The sequence below is a fragment of the Cyclopterus lumpus genome, chromosome 22 (assembly GCF_009769545.1).
Source record: "Cyclopterus lumpus isolate fCycLum1 chromosome 22, fCycLum1.pri, whole genome shotgun sequence".
In the NCBI taxonomy this organism is placed as follows: Eukaryota; Metazoa; Chordata; class Actinopteri; order Perciformes; family Cyclopteridae; genus Cyclopterus; species Cyclopterus lumpus.
In genome coordinates this window covers 5298310-5315514 of record NC_046987.1, presented here as the reverse complement: position 1 = coordinate 5315514, position 17205 = coordinate 5298310, and the positions used below count along the sequence as shown (strand labels likewise).

Here is a 17205-nt window from a genome sequence, read left to right as displayed (position 1 = left end):
AGCTTGTTCCACCAATGAGGAGCCAGGACAGCAAACAGTTTCGTGTTCGTTTATGTTTTTTCCCGTCTCGTCCTCCAGAACGTAAAAGGGCAGTGCCCAGCAGACGTGGTGCCTGACCCCTTCGACATGCCCTTGGAGATGGCGGATGCAGCCGCTGTGGCCAAGGAGCTCCAGGCTTTGCTGAGGCAGGCTTTACCCAGATCCAGCTCTCCTCTGCCCCTCACACTGCAAGCCCAGGCCCTCCCTGTCCTCTCCGACAAGGCCAGGATACAGCTTGCCGCCATGGGGATCCGACTGGGGGACCGCGTGGTAATAGCTGGACAGAAGGTGTGTGTTAGGTTACGATCACAAGGCAAGAACAATCGTAATATCCGCCTTTTTTATAGCTCTAAGTGAGGGAAGATTCCCTCGACCTGGCGATTAGCTGAATGCCAATGAGCGTACACTTCTCCAGTTATCCCAAGCAGCAGTGAGCGAGTGCGGCAATTATTACTACTTCGCCAACGGTTAAAATGTACAGCTCATCTTTACAGAGCTCCACAATAACTTACACAATTGTAGCACTGGCACATGCATTTTTCACCTGGAGGGCCTAAAATCTGGAGTGATTCAGACTATACTAATCCACCCTCTCCAGACCAGTCTGCACAAGTCTCTAGTTCAGTGACCCGGACATGATCCCTCACCAGCTTCCCATCATGCATATGGGACGGAGCTCCAAGTCTTTGCAGTTATCCAAATAACTGTTTATATCCAAAGCAATGTTTTTCTCTGTGTACGACTACAGATGAATTACAGGAGGGGGAGCCGACTCACTAAGGCACACGCAGCACATATGTAGTTACTTGACCACTGAGCTGATTTGTATTTGCTCATGTGCATAAAATGGTTGGAGTTGAATTCCTGCCACATCTTGGTTTTTCAGGTGGAATTGGAAGAGAATGCAGCGACCTTTTTGATCGGCTTCATGTGTCTTACAAACACCCACTGTTCCAACAAGGCCACATAAAATGGAAAATGCACATCGTAAATGGCCTGCAGCCACAGCACATCGGTGCCGTGCAGCTGTGCTGAGTTTTATGCTAAAGAAACACAGAAGCTTTGGTTAATTTCTTTACAATCATTTCAGTCCCAACCAAGTGAAAAATATAGTTTCCAGTTGCTAAGCAACAGCCTTTTGGCATTCTTCCAGCATTCAGGGTTATGTTTGACAGTTCACTCCGGCATATCATCAACATTTTTCTGATCATGTTTAAGTTCATTCAACTCCAATTGTGTCCTCCACAAGTGTCTGGTAGTTTAAAAGTGTAAGTGTTAAACAATTGTTAATAAAGTGTAAATAAATGTCTCCACTGGTGTCGTCAAACACCAGCACAGTATTTAAGTCTCTTAACTCTTCACAGTGTAGTGTTAGATTGTTTTAAAAAATGTCCCATTTTAAAGCGCGCATCTTGCTCTTTGTCTGCATCACATACAACCGCACGCCTGATGACACGTTTTATTTCAGCTTCTGCTGCTGGTCCATTTAAAAATGCTTTTATTGTAGCAACCTTTCTTTCAGTTCATTAAAGCGAGCCGTACTGAAGAATGTAGCCCAAAAATTCATTCATCAAGCACTTTTTTTTTTGTTGCCCATTTCCTTCATGTCATGCTACGAAATCCTTTTGTGTGGCTGCTCCGCCACGCACCTCCAGTGTGGTGCTGTAAGCCATGTGTAATCCTTTTGACAAGAAGCACGCTTTGAAAGCGCCGGATGTTTAGACCCACAGGTCAAATAATTTGCAGTTTTCTCACTACGTTCACGGCACAATTCAACTTTGGCAATTTGCTCCACGGTGCTCTTGCTCTGAAAATGCAATGAAAACCCCCGAAATCGGCGCTAAATTGAGCAAAACCGTCCTTTCCCCAACGACCCGATGTGTGCCTTCACTCATCAGGCTGACGGCATGGGTCCAGTCCTCCCTGCATTTGCAATCCTTCCACTGTTAAAATCACCCGACATCTCATCACTGGTAGGTGACTTTGCCAATAACCCCAAATACATGAGATGCGACCAAAAAGCCTGTGACTTTTATTGGAACTCGGCAAAGTTGACTCCAATGTGCCTAATTGTACTGAGTCTTTGGAGTTGCATCACTCGTACTAAACGAAACGGCCCTATTATTATTTGTCACTTGTGCACCAGCACAGAGTGATCTCTGTGGGAAAAAGAGAACGTCTCTTTCCACTTTCTCTCTTCAAACATGGACACATTTAGGTTTTCTAAAGCTCTGTTCTGTGCCGCTGGTTCTGCCACCGGTTGTCGTGCACCGATATATTCCATAAATTCCTTTGTGCCGAAATGCAGTTGAGCTTCCTTGCTCTTCACGTCATCTCTCTGGACCGGAGACTACTTTTTTTATACAGTAAGCACTCACCCTCCATGCAGGTAAACCACTTAGCTTGCAGTGCACATAATGCAACGTGATTTCTGGAATCTTGGGTTCAAATGTTCCGACATCGTCCCTTCAGCTCGACTGCGACCCAGCGCACCTCGAATATTCCTTTTTGAAATGTGACATATCTCTAATATTTCAGTGCCATTTCATCAGCTTGCTCTTATTCCCTGAAAGCTCACTGAAAAACTTAAAGTAGGCACAGTTACCGTCCAGTTGCACTGTGGAACAGTGTTCCTCTGGTATAAAGTTTATTTTAATCTTGTTTTAAAAGACATCTTGACAGAAGATGGTTATTAAATCAGGGAGTGCCTTTTTGTACTCTGGTAGGGCTGCAAAAAAACAACCAAATATTAATCACCAGCAAGATGTTGGCTGTCACAATTGAATGAGCACATTCAATCTGTGATGTCGCCGTTTAAAATGCATACTTTGTCAGACTTTCCTTCATGTTGTGCCCTTCAGTCCAGAGTGGTATCCAACGGAGTGCAAATTCCCTGAAGAAAGGACCTTCTTTCAAGTCTTATTTTGGCGCAACGATTTAGTTCACCGGCAGGAGGGAAGCGCCACACGGCGGGGGTCTTCTTGGGTAGCGATGGCAAACCGTTCCCACAAAGGACGTTGGTGCTGAGGTCGTGGTGAGGGTGGACTCGCACAGTAAATAATAACTGCACCGCATTCTGAAGGGAAATGCTTCTTTATGGATAAGTTGAGAGCAACAAGACATGCATCTGCCTTTTCATATTGTACGCTCTGGCTAGCATTATCATCTAGAGAAGTACAGTGCACTGTAAAGTACACGTTCCACATCTGTTGATCATCGTCAGCCTCTCAGAAAGAGACATATTAGTGGTTGTCAGGTTTCGTGAGGGCCATTTTTGCTACTGACTTGCAGGCCTCAGGATCACGGAACAAAGGAATGTGATGAACGCTTGTTGGGCAAAACTCTGCCCTCATCCTGTATGTACAGTATCATCTCGGAGTTGGTTTCTTTGATCGCAAAGCAATGGCGACTGAAAGACAACCCACCATTGCCAGTCCCAGTTCTTGCTATCTAATCGGGTCCCTGAAAATCCCTCAGCCACTTGACACATTTTTTTTTCTGTGTGGCTTTAGAGGTGTGCCCTTTGCTGCGGGACCATCCAAAATTGCAAACACGCATAGATGCAAACAAACATGATGATAAGAAAATACTAATTCCAGCCGAGATGGACATTTGCTCAGAGAGGGAGAGAGAGAGAGAGAGACATTGATTGATTATAGTGCCACATTGTAAACAATGTACCAAGTCGCAGCGATTGGCTAATCAAATTTCTTATTAACTTCCGTGCTCTTTCTGGCACAGTCTCACTTTTTTTATTATTGTTTGTTTCTACTGCCGATTTAGTTTACAGACGCATCAAAAATATATAGTCACGGTTTCAGATGGGGGTTCTGCCCTTGACATATTGAAGGTGTATTTTCACATTCTGCCAGGTTCACGGGGCCAGTTCTGTTGCTGCATGTATTTGTTTTTGCACATTGTGTTTTTTCCATTTAGTTTTTTCACTGTCTGTGTCGTATGATTGTGTTTTCACGCAGGTTGGAAGCCTGCGTTTCTGTGGTAGCACTGAGTTCTCTGGAGGCCTCTGGGCCGGAGTGGAGCTGGACAAACCGGAGGGGAAGAACGCCGGCTCGGTAGCGGGGGTTCAGTATTTCACCTGTGGACTCAAACATGGTAGGTCGTGCCTCTGACTCACTCCGTTAATTACTGCTGACGTTCATGACTTCATAAGGCTTATTTGGTGCATTCAGGTTTCTGGAGGTATCTCATTAAACCCTGAGATTTGTCCTTTTTTGCTAATTGTGTCTCTTGCCATTTAATTTATTTGACTTATCTGTAAACCCTTTAATCAGCCAATAATCTCCTGAATTTGTATTGTTAAAATCTTTTCTTTTTTTTTTTTGGGTCACAGGAATCTTTGCTCCCCTCTCAAAGATAAGCAAACCTTTGCAGAGACTTAAAACCAGCACCAGGAAGACGTCGACGCCCGTGCGGCCCCCTCGTCGCATCGACGCGTCCCGTTTCAACTCCAAGATGAACACGGGTAAGGAACCAGTTGCAAACGGCTCATAACTCTTCCCAACGTTGCTGCTCACTCAAAATCTTCGGTCTTCAAACTAAGACGTAAAAAACGGACACGTATACAACACAGGAAGTGTGGAAAGTGTTCTCTGAGCGGGCCATAGCGAGGGTTGAGCCCTGCTCCATGGGCGTCAGCGGGAGGCAGAGTGAATTGGAGGAATGAGTTTGCCCCGTGGTGTTCTGGCACAAATTATCAAGTCACAAAACACAAAGGCAGTGAAGCTGGATCGCCTGTAGGGCTCTGAGGGTAAAGAAATGTGTGAACCTTTCGCGAACACAGGTGAGAAAATGTAACCGCGGCAACCGTTTTCTCACGTCCCAGGTAATCTGATGAATAGTCCCCTGGAGGAGACCTGTGGAAAGAAACCACATCATTCATAGAAACACGAACGCAGCGAGTGAGTTACGATATTAGTCTGATCCATGGCTTCCGAATATTGACTGTTCATTAATGAAGTTACGAAATCATCCTTTAAGTGCACTCATTGAGGGGGTTTTGGGAAATGAAAAAGAAACGGATGCCGGTGCTTATCCATTTCGGATTACAGTTAGGAACAGTGTCCATGTCCTGTGTGGTATTCTGATGCTCCTCAACCATCCCTCTCCCTCTGTTATGTAGCGGATGTAGCCACCATGTACAATATGTAGCAAAAGGCTATTTTAATTCCTCCAAAGCAAGGGGGTCGTACCATTCTCCACAAGCGCCGTGTGAGTTATAAGGACAACACACCCTGGACCGATCCTAGACCTTATTCAAAAGAAGTATGGTGGATCCCAGGGTAGAGACACACTCTCCTAAAAGCTAAAACCTTGTGAAAAGAGATGCGTTTGATGGAATTAGAAAGTCTTCGTGTTGTTACTAGTCCGTGTGGGAACACAAGTCACTCTGGATACCAAAGTGGATCCCTGTCCTGACGGTCTTCATGCTGACACAGTGGGGGGCACTGAGCTCCCTTCACGGCGTCCGGATGAAGCCATCGGCTTCTCTTTTGTGTCAACAACGGGCTTTCTCGGCTTTCCCGGCCCGTATGAGCCATGTCACATGGAATTATCTTCCTTAAATATTTTGAAAGGTGGGTTCTGAACCGGTGCCAAGGCACAATGCCTAAATTAGACTCACGAGACCCCCCCCCCCCACCCCCCAAGACATTGAAGAAACCTTTTCCGTGGTTCCTGCACGCTCTTGGCTTTACAGCTACATCGTGGTGCTGCAATACTCAAAGGGTTTGAAGGCCGATTTCAGGCGCGCTATTCCAGTCACGTCTGGCTCAGAGTGGCCTATGGAATTCTGTGATTGATAGTCCAATTAAGCAGGCGGTTTAATAACCAGGGTATAGACAGGCTGAACAACATGGCAGCCATTCATCACAAGATGTGAGTGAGTGAGTGAGGGCATGCAATCCATGTAAGGCTCTCTCTCTCTCTCTCTCTCTCTCTCTCTCTCTGTCTTTCTGTGTGTGTGTGTGTGAGAGAGAGTCAGTCAGTACCATGCAACCCAGGAACCAGACACATTCATGGCCCAAACCCTCGGTCCCGTGTTCTACGGCGTCCCGTTGGATCCCAAAGTGCAGACAGCTTGCGTGTATCTTTGGATTGGACAGGTTGTTGCGGAACCATTAGCAATTGTGTCAGGCCCCCTCCCCCCCCTTCAACTGTAGCTCGGGCCTCAAAGGGCGGCCGGGAACACAGACGGTGCTCACAAAGGTCCCGCCGCTTGATTCATAAAGCCGCGGTATGTGTGCTGCAGTCTGTCGCTTGAAGCGAATGTCAGTATATGGAAGGAATGGATGGAGCCGGGAGGTCCCTGCAAGCTAAAGGTCAAGTGACAAGAAGCGTTTGGTATTCTCGCGGTGTAGTCTTTGGAGTTCAAAGGAAAGACACCGCTCTGCCTCGGGGAGGGGAACGCATATTTTCAAAGCGCAATATGAAGTTGAAAACTTTGGTGAAAAGCTAATGAGTTTTAAAGAATGTCAGCCAGTTTATGTGGCAGATCTATGTATGATTTAAATCCTCAGGATTATTTTTCTCTTATTTTTTATAAATCTGTTGAGGTTAGTGAATGTTAGTGCTGTTAAAGAACATAGTCGAAAAGGCGTCTGACAGTTTAATGGTATATTAGTTCATGTTTTCGGTCCTTATAAACTAGCTCATAACATAATTATGTTTACTTCTGCAAGAACTGTTATGCTCAATGTATTCAGTTTGAGCCTGTATCGAGATTCCCTTGAAGTCGTTTTGTGTATGTAACTGCTTGTCTATAGCATAGCATATTGTAAGTGTTTTTAGTGTGCATTGAGGTCTTACTTCCATAAGAAAGAAATTGCCTTTCAGTAATTCTTCCTTCGTCGTTGCTCGACAATGTCGTGCGCTCCTTTTGGTTGTCTTTCTTCACTCTCCTGCTCTTGTGTTTTCTTTTTGTCTCTGCCTTTAACTTTGCTTCTGTGTCTTCTCTTTGTTTTTCCAAACTTGATGAACTCTATAAACCGCCTCTCTGCATGATGTCTTTACATGCAAACCGCTGCGTCTATTTGGATCCTATTTAACGGATACTATAACAACAGAAAGGGTTTTTTAAAGGTCTGCATAATTTCAGATGTCAAAGTGACTTTGCATGCGTCTGCCACTGTTTTGTGTATTGGCTTACCATTGAAAACCACTTGCCTAAGGTTAAGACATTTCTTCGGCAATTACTGTCTGGGTTCCATCTTGTTTGTTGCTTCCCTTTTGTCTTAAAGCACTTTGGCACAGATTTATTCAGTTAGCCTCTAGGAGTTGGGCACTTAATGAACTTGTGGCCTGTGAAGGTCTGCGGAAGTTAAAAGCTTAATGAGGTCCTGCGTCCAAGTGGCTTCTTAAGAGTGAAATCTCCCCCTCCCCTTCCCCATCTCATTCCCTCAAGTTAGGAGGGAGGGATTAGCATGTAGGCCCTTAATTGGACCTGGAGAACAGGACGAGCTACTCTAAGAGATTGAGCTCACTTAAATTTGAGGTGCCATAGAATCATGTGACGCAGCTGCTTGGATTAAAAAAGAAAGAAAGAAGTGGTAATTGTCTGGATCTGCAGGCAACGTCGCTTTCAGGAGAATAGACTGGCAAAATGAATAATAGGCTGAGATTCATTGTTTGGACAGAATTACAAAGATGCCTGAAGGAGGCCTCAATGGATGGGTGGCAGGTTCAGTATTAAGGGGGGGGGGGGCACTGGATGAACCGGTTCTAGTGAGCTCTTTTCCAGCTTCCCCTTCTTTTTCAATTACCTGCCCAAGTGTTGTCTTTCCACTCATTCTCCCTGTGTCATTTCCCTTCGCAGGTGTCCTCTCGCGCTCGCTCTCCTCTTCGTCCTCCTCCCTGGACTCTCGGCATGCGCCGGGCGCCCGTCCCCGTCCGCTGCCAAGGCAGCGGCTTCCCGCCAGGCAGCGACGGGAGCGCACTTCTCTCAGTCCCATGGCCACGCCCTCGCCGGCCCTCCGCCTTTCTCCCAACACGACTGCGCTGACGGCTGCAGGTCTGTGCTGCTGTACATGATGTGTGTCGTTAACACTGGCTAGAATGGAGTTTCCCATAATATATTTATATGTATGTATGTATATATATTTTTTGTTCACCCCTCCCAGGTCTTCGAAGCCGAACCCCTTCAGCTAGTAGCTCTGTGTGCGGGGGCCCTGAGGTGCGCCTGGGGGAGAGGGTGCTGGTGGTGGGCCAGAGAACGGGTGTAGTCCAGTTCTGTGGAAAGACCAGCTTTGCTCCAGGTCAGCTCTTAAAAGTGTTGTTCTCCCTGCAAAGATTTCACAGCTGAAATCACACAAAGACACTTGGATCTTTACTTGGTAGATGCTTTGCTGGGTTCAATAACATAAAAACATCAACCTAATTGCAAAATGTGGTAAATTGCATTATTCGAAAGGCGAATGATAGTGCGCATGCATATTGAATTTCCTTCAATCAATGCACAATAAACACGTATCAACGTTATGGTATATATACACATTGATATGTCATTAACAGCGATTAATCACATTATACGCAAAATTCAATAATTAATTAAAAACTAGTGTATTGCACGTACAGGTACCAGAAGAAACATTTGTCTTTTATCAGGGAACAGCATTACAGTGTATGTTCAGTAGTTATGGTCCCTGTTAGAGTGACGTTAAGTGGTCTAGCACTAAAGAAAGTACACAGCTGGAATTTACTGTGCAGGGGACCTTTAGTCTGTACAGCCTGTGGATTTCCTTTAGAGAATCTCAGTCAAAGAAAAATAAATACAGGTTAAGTAGTTACCCACAGTGAGTTAAAGTGGCCCATAACCTTTCTGTATTTGGCCAGGACTTTGTCAAAGGCACTGCAATCATATTTCTTGATCCACTAAGTGTGCTGACTTTATTGTAAACGTTCTACTGCTGTGCGACATGATTACGATGTTCCTTAGACATATTACGAGTGAGTCAGATCTCAAGTACGAGTTGTTGCTTTTATTAACTACGCCGTATGGTAGAGATTTAAAATGAAAATGCCCATTTAAAAGTACCTTTCTCCATGTTCTCGGTCAATGTGTGCAGCATTAAGCCCCTCTCAGTGCAAAAAAATGAAATGCTGTTAATGCATGATGAAATCATTGTCGGCGTTAACGTATTTATAACGCGTTAACGTGCCCAGCCCTAATAAAAATAGTCCTTGCATTAAACTGCTCACAACGAGGTCTGTATCTTGAGTTACTGGGTCATGATTTCTGCAATGAGACATTGCTGTTGAATTGTTCATTTACATTTTTGGGCACAACAAGCCAAGAGCCATGTAGTTGCATTATATTGGAGAGAAGGCGGACATCTTTACGACCGATACCTCCAACACTCGGCAACTCACACCAACGTGATCTAGATTGATAAACAGCTTTATAGGCAAGTGCAAAAAATATATCACTTTTTTTTTTTTTTAAGGTGGATCTGTCCTCTGAGGCCATTTGACTTTCAATAATCCTTCAATGGCCTCCTTGGCAGTTAGTTTGATTCCTGGTCTGTGTCTCTCTCTGTATGTGCAGGGCTCTGGTTGGGGATCGAACTGGACAAGCCAAGTGGAAAGAATGACGGATCAGTGGGAGGCGTGCGGTATTTCCGTTGCTCGCCTAAACACGGCGTGTTTGCTCCCTCGTCTCGTGTTCAAAGGTGAGTGCAGGTCCCTTTTATGTTAAGTCACTAATAACTGAAGGCCACTGGTCACCCACAGAGGCAAAACAACTGATTTGTCAGTTCAGAGCAGATTCTTAAAAGAACACGACAATATGCCCTGAGAACCCCCGAGGTCGTCTTTCATTGCCCTCATCAATACAGCTGACACTAACGAGTGTTGACATATTTGATTTCGCCCTCTGTAAATGGAGGCCGAGGTGTCAGACTTGAAGCCCGGGGACCTTTGCCCAGCGTGACTCACTTTAATGTGGCGCCTAGTCATGATCTCAGTCTTTTTAAATATGCACTGTGGATCATGAATGTGTGAATAGAATTTAGTTTAGAGATGTAAAGAAGTTATGTTTACAAGAACATCTTCTCCCTATGGGATGTTCTTTGTATTCTGTTTACTGTCGACAAGAAAAGATGTGAAAGTAGGGATGGAATTAAGGTATATCATTACTCTCTTTTGATGTCTTTTTCATTAAATATCGTATTGCCATAGAAACTAATGATGTTTGATCCTCTAATATTCAGGAACCTTTGCTTTAATTTCTATTCATTAATTACAAGAAATGGCCCATGCCGCTTCAGAGTATGAAAAGGACCGAGGTCGTGTCATCTGCAAACATTGTGTCGGACACATTGGTAAAGTATTTATATTAATGAGGGATAATGGCATAAAAAGCAGGTGACCTATACAGCAGTGCTGTGCCCGAATGCATCGTGATTAGACGGAGGCCCGAAGCTGCAGCTCTGCCAACGGCTGCTTTCCCTATGCAGCTTATGGAGACGTTGTGTAAAGCGCCGCTCAGACAGACCTGCACGGAGGATGTAACCAGATGTATAACTGAGGCTCTAGTTGGTGTCGGGCAGGTCGATCACAGATCTGATCCAAAGGTTTCATCTGGTTAAAACGCTCTCACCGGTGTTGTGCTGAGTGGAGCGTGTTGTCTCCGGCAGTTTTGTTTTTACCTCCATTGTTCCAAAGGTTTTTGGAGTGCTTTGTTTATTAGTCACTGACATATGTGCTCTAAAATATATAAACTAAATAAGACCGATGTAACACACTTGCAGTGATTAGTTTAGCAGATTCTCCTCGACGCAGTGTAATATAATCATTCATCGCTCTGTAACTAGCCATGGGTTTCCCCCCAGCAGTTTTACCAACACTTAAAATGTGTTTGCAACTTACTTCAATTATAGTAGAGGAATTAATGTAGTTAATTTTTCTCTGATCTGAATTAGTACAATTTACATTCCAGCCTCTGAAAGTTTGATTAATAACCGTCTCTGTGAGAAAGTGACACCACAGCAGTGTTTTGTGTCCGCGGCATCTGTTTTGGAGACTTCAGTTGGAGGGAAAAGACCCTCTCAGCTAAAACACAGTGGTCTCATGCGCAGACGAGAGGCGGTCTAATCATTCTCTTGTAAGACTCCCCGATGGGTGCAGTCTGTTCTGGTCATGCAGTCAGGCTACTATTTTCCTCGCTAGACGGATAATGACGGTAAACCCCCCAAAGAGCCAGAGAACTTGTACTTATTATACACATTTCACTCTGTATTTTTGAACGCAGCCATTTGTAATAATAACGCATATCGATGACTACAAATCTGTCACTGCCGTGAGTTTTAGGAAAGTGTGATAGTTCAGAGTGATACAATATTTCTGGGTTTGTGAAGACCGTTTGCTCTTCACGAAGTACAGCTGAAACGTTGTACTTTCAACTGGAAACACACTGCGGGGGAAATAGAATAGTTTGATCATTACTTTGTCCAAGCAGATGTTTGCTTGAGATTACACATCAGTCGCTAGTATATCCAAAAGAAATGAAAAGATACCGTAATTAGAAAAAATAAGAAGCGATAGCTGCACTTAATAATGCTATAAGTGGCAAATCTAAAAAGTGCATTCTTTTCTTTTTAATCAATTCCTGCTTCAGTGGGCATTTTGTACATCTTATTCTTCAAACACAACGCTTGGCACTTTGCCTCCTGTCTTCTGGATCTGAAATGGGTGACACATTCAAGGAGAAGCCAACAGAAAACAGCCCCCAAAAGAGGAAAGAGTGAAGAGTACCCAACCCTAGTCATAAGTGATGATCGAGAGGGATTATGTTCATTGTTTTTTCCCCCCCTGATATTCTGACTCATTGGGCCTTTGAAAGTACGAGTTGTTTCATTGGTGCCAAAAGTGCCGCTTATCTTTCATTCAAGATTCAGATGAAAGGAATTCTCATGTTTTGCCAAATGATGTTCTCATGGTTCAAATGTTCCGCCTGCCTCAAACCCCTGAAAAAAAGAGTTCAGTTCAGATTTTGACCTCTTCAAAGAGACAAAGGCGAATCCACTAGAGGCCTAAATGTCCCTGCACACCGGGTCGGGGTTACACACTACACAGACAAAGTGCTGACTCAACAGATGGTTCAAGGTGGCTATTCCTGGAGATCGTTTAATCCTGGGGATATTGGAACCACGGTTTGACATGCATATTCACAAGCCACTAAGTTATTCACCGTCAGGCATTGTTTTAGGTTTGCTCCACATTTACCTTTTTTATTTTTTATCTTATGGATCGCACATAAACGGCACAATGCCTCACGAGTATGTGTGCCAGAACTGAATGAAAGCCGCAACCGTTTCAAAAAGCATCTAATATCCTGATTGGTTCCTTTCTAAAGGAAGACCTTGGTTGTTTTGATTTGAGATTGCCGGTTAAATTGATACGTTCACCTTTTATTCCTAAGTATAATTAGTCTCTTCACGTTCCTTTGCTGCATGTTCTTCGTCTTAATGCAGACGCATCAGTCGGGGGTAAAGATTTCCCTTGTCTGTTTTTCCTTATTAACCCCGGGGCACATAGCGAGCGCAGCTAAGTACATGGTTTCCCTGCGTCAATTGGAGACTTGCATCATCTCCGTCCAGCAACTTGTTTATCCTTGTCTTTTCTTCTCTCAGCAGCTATCACAACCCATTAGGAAAACAAACAACTTTTCTTATGTTTGGTGTCTCCATTCCTCCCTTAGAAAACAAGAAAACATAATTTTGCCTCTTGCTCATTCCTCGACATTGGCAGTCTCCCCCCTTAGTGGCTTTCAGAACTCTAACATTATTATAGTCACATAGCGGCTTAAGAAAAGATCAATAAGCCGAACAGGCACTCTTGTGCAAGCAGCTTAAATGGTCTTGTCTTCCTGGTTGCTGTCGCTGGAGAGCGGACGCAGGCCCAATCGTTCATTTTTTTACTTGAAAATGTTACAGATAGGTGGGTTATTTTAAATGGAATGGACATTCCAGCATATTTTTTTTGCTTCCTATTCATATTCTGTTGATTGTATATGAAGTGATGGCTGAGATGAACGCTGAGGCCACAACCACACTACTAAGTTTTCTTTCTTCAAAAGCGTATCTTTCTGCTACGTCTACGTCTGGCGATGGACACAAAACGGAGGACGTTCCTTTTCTTATCGATGTTTATTTAGTGCTGCACATCTGTTGTGAAGTCACAGAACTACGAGTGTGAGAACGCACAACAAAAGTTTATTGACCCATAATTTTAAGGTAGATTTGATGAGAGCGGTCACTTAAGTTCTTGAAATACAACTTTTTATCCACAAAATGTGTTCGTTTGAGTGTATAGAGAAAGATCTTAAGACGTTTTATTATTAAAGAGTACAGTAATACGCGGTTTTATTTTCCGTAACTAAGCAACCGATCTACTTCCTGTTTGCCCCGGAAACACATGGCCAGTGTACGTGAATAGTCATGTGACTCTTTTTCAGCCAAGTTGTTATGGACGTAAATCGGGTTTGAAAACAGAAACGAGTCGCTGTCACTGGAGGTTTTGCACAGTTGGTTGTTAATGACTCAATAAAGTAGCCTAAATTTTCATAGGCCCCGTTTTATATCGGCTTTTATTGAAACAATCGTGCTCAGTAGTGAAATCTGGTCTCTGCATTTAACCCACTCCAGCATGAGGAGCACTTGGCAGCCACTATATGAGCCTCGGGGAGCCGCTTGGGGTTTCAACACCGCCGCCCACTAGGGCACCTCGGCGGAGCCCAGGAAGCGAGCTGGCACCTCTCCAGCTACTGGCTTCCTTGCTCCACATGCAAATAGATGCGCAGGCTCCATCCTCCGTTTGCAGAGTCCAAATGCGTTATTGGTTTTAACTGGCACTTTCCATGTCTAGTCTACATGAAATTACAAGAAGAAGAAATCGGGACGATACAGATCTCAAGGAAAGACCCTTGAGATCTGACTCACTCGGAATATGTCTAAGGGCTTTTCTAAAGTGTTTTGCGGTCGTGAATTTGAGAAACCAGCTGGAGATGATGGAGAGATAAAAAAAAAAAAAAGAGGACGGAATGTCCCAGACCCCCTTGGCAAGTGGTTTGAGTCGTCTGCTCTCGACCCCTCTTGGTGGCCGTTCACACTCTCCCCTTGTGCTGCGTGGTTTTGGCAGATGCAGACAGACGCGCATCACTCGGTCACGCTTGTATGTTCTTCCTTTCCGCTCACAGGATCCATGGATCGGTTGATTGCCTTTCGGAGCTCTCCTCCTCGCGCCTCACTCATCCTTTCAGCGGTGAGTGTTCGGCATCCATTGCAAGCTTCGCCTGAGATTTAAGCCTCATTTTTTTTTTTTTGCTGTGTGCATTCTCTTGCAAGAATCTGTGTAGGAGTACTTGACCCTTGTGATTTCCTCGCAGGGACAATCCGTCGCAGTTTCAGCACATCGTCGGCCATCGCCTCCACAAAGGAGATGAGCAGCAGCAGAAGAAGTCCTGTTACCAGGTGTGGCTCTTTTTCTCTCTATCCATCCATCCCTCTCTCTCCCTCTCCCTTACCAATAAGAAGCAGTGGTATTATTCAGCAAAGGTTCCCTTTTTTGTTTTTCAATGGCCAATGCAGGACTGATGAGAATGAAAGAAAACAGGGATTTGAAGATCAGTCTCTCAAATATTAGATCTCCCACTTAATTCTAAGAATATCCTCTCACACTGCATACCTTTTAAACATAAATCTTTCTTGCTGTATTTATCCCCCCCCCCCCCCCTCCTTCCCTCATCAAAAAGAAGAAGTCGTTCCAACCCTCACCGGCGGCGGTGGAGCGCCCTCAGCGGAGGTATCGTCGGTGCTCCCGGGAGCGCAGCAGGGTCCAGCCCCTCGCCTGGCTCTGACGGACAGGTCTGTCTCCACGTGGGCATGCAGGTCCTGCTCAGCAGCGCCAATGACATGGCGTTCATCCGCTACCTGGGCACGGCGGACTTCGCCCCGGGCCTTTGGCTGGGCCTGGAGCTCCGAAGCCCCAAGGGCAAGAACGACGGCTCCGTGGGCGGCCGCCGTTACTTCGCCTGTCGACCAGGCCACGGTGTGCTAGTCCGCCCCAGCCGCGTCACCTACCGGGGCATCAACGGTTCCCACTTGGTGAATGACAACGGCTAAGGAACCCGGGTGGGCGGGACTTGGGAGGGACATGTGAGATGCTTCGATTTTCTGTTTGTTCTGTTTTTTCAGTCTCATTCTTCTTTGCACTGTGCATTGTGTTTTCTCTGAGTTAAAGTAATATATCCACCTATTAATAGTTCAAATTATTATTTTTTTTAAATGTCTGAGGCAAAGAAAGCACTTTATAGAATAAACTTTAAATTCTTATTAAAACTTGTCTTGGCAGCATACAGGTGGGAAAAAAGAGTATATAAGACACTACTTTTAATCTGATTGCACTAAGAAACAATATGCATCAATATGATGGATCAGAATACGATAACCTGGATGGTATGGATGTGCACACGAGAAACAGTTTCTAATACCCAAAGCTAATCACATCCAGTAGAGATTTGTATCAGATCATTTAGGTGGTCATGTGGCCTACTATCTAACCAAAAGTGTGCATGTGATTGTGCTCGCCCGCGTGTGCATGTGTGTATTAATTAAGAGCATTTTGAAACCAGAGGAATGGGTTGATTCTTCCAGGGTCGGTGTACGGCTCACAGATAATTGAAGTCGAAACTGTATTTTCACTTTATGATTAGGCAGAAATTTAATTAAGCCGAGACCGCCGTCAACCTCAATCACGGCGTTGAGAGAAGTCGTCCTTCTGCGTACAGCAGCCTCTGCCACAGACTGTCCATGAACCCCAAAAGGAGTCTGACTCACGGGATGCAGGCGGTGCCATTGGCCGCCCGTTCTCCTCCCGATCCGCTATCTGCTTTGCAAGAATGAGAATGTGTGGAGCCAGAACCTTCTTGAGCGCTGACCCAGCCACGGGCACCGGCTTCTCCTATGGCTGTGGCCAGACCACTGACATAGTTGAGGCAGTGATGACATTCAGATACAGTGTCACAGACACGCGTTGAAGTTATGAGGATTCAAACATCTTTGCTTCTGACTGAGGGTCAGACCAGAGCTGTCATAACGGGTATTTTTACTACCTGAATTTTGGAAAAATCCAAATGCGTGTAATACCAGACCAGACAGTATGTATCAGTTCAGGTGGTATCAATACATTTGTTGAGGACCACGTTTCAAAGCAGTGGTAATTGTATTTGATGCTTAATTTGACACGGGGAACATGCAGTCATCCCGAAGTTTCAAGGGTCTAGTTTGCCGAGAGCAGGCCATCGGTCCTGCATGGGGAAGAAGAGAAACAACTAAACAGACCCACTTCAGCAAAACACTTGTGTACCATCCAATTAAGGTGTCGGCCACAACGAGCCGTAGAATCTCCAACGGCCTCCTCTCATTGATCTGACCGGTCAGTGTGATTGAAAAGCAGCGGTGGTCGGAGCCCAAGGCTTTCTGAGATATCTGCCACAGATCGAACAGATTTTCAAAAGTGCAGTCTTTCCGAATCCCAATCCAAAACATTCCTACTTAAAAAGAGAATATCTCTTCTCATTTGCATTCAGTCCGTCTGCGTGATAATTTCTGCGATATTTGTGCCACATTTCAAATCTCATCATCGGATAAACTTAACTTGTGTTGGTGTATCCGCGATCCCCCGATGTATTGCAGCATGTGTGGTTTCAAATTCCACTGATGGGTATGAACGTCTTTTGGCGCTGTGTTCTTGTGGGTTATGGATGAAGTTTTTAGTTTTTCATGAAATCCCTGAAATGTATATTTGAAGTACGCGTGTGCGAGAAAGGGATTTAGTCTGATGCATTTACGTGTAGAGGAAAATAATTATTTGTTTAATAAAAAAAAAGAAAGCAAATAAAAGATTATATTCTAATTTGACCTCTTATCTCCTTGACTCTGGATTTCTTCTTTGGCTCCGTGCCTCGATGCGAGTGTGGTTGCACTAATGAAAGAGGTTTGCTTGACTTGCTTGGACTGTTCATAAAGTGCAGAGGAGTGTTGCCTTCAGGGAATGACAATGAAATTGCACAAGCACTTTGAAATGGTTACACGTCTGTTCACTTACCATCTGATTCCACTGGGCCTCATCTCAGCCAAAGCTGAAAAGAAAGTG

General features: G+C 44.7%; 1 protein-coding gene across 5 annotated transcripts in view; it reads left to right on the top strand.

Moving 5' to 3' along the window:
• LOC117751453 (CAP-Gly domain-containing linker protein 4-like) overlaps positions 1–16976 on the top strand; it is a 33837-nt gene extending 16861 nt beyond the window's left edge. For 3 of the 5 annotated variants that reach the window (XM_034563319.1, XM_034563315.1, XM_034563317.1), the window contains exons 7-15: positions 79–327; positions 4017–4152; positions 4391–4522; positions 7871–8065; positions 8175–8309; positions 9599–9722; positions 14249–14313; positions 14438–14522; positions 14804–16902. In XM_034563319.1, the coding sequence (XP_034419210.1) occupies positions 79–327; positions 4017–4152; positions 4391–4522; positions 7871–8065; positions 8175–8309; positions 9599–9722; positions 14249–14313; positions 14438–14522; positions 14804–15173 (1491 nt within the window). In that variant the 3' untranslated portion in view covers positions 15174–16902. Of the gene's footprint in view, positions 1–78; positions 328–4016; positions 4153–4390; positions 4523–7870; positions 8066–8174; positions 8310–9598; positions 9723–14248; positions 14314–14437; positions 14523–14803 lie in introns of all 5 variants that reach the window. The other 2 variants (XM_034563320.1, XM_034563316.1) reach the window with 2 other exon arrangements.
• Positions 16977–17205: the final 229 nt, after the last annotated feature.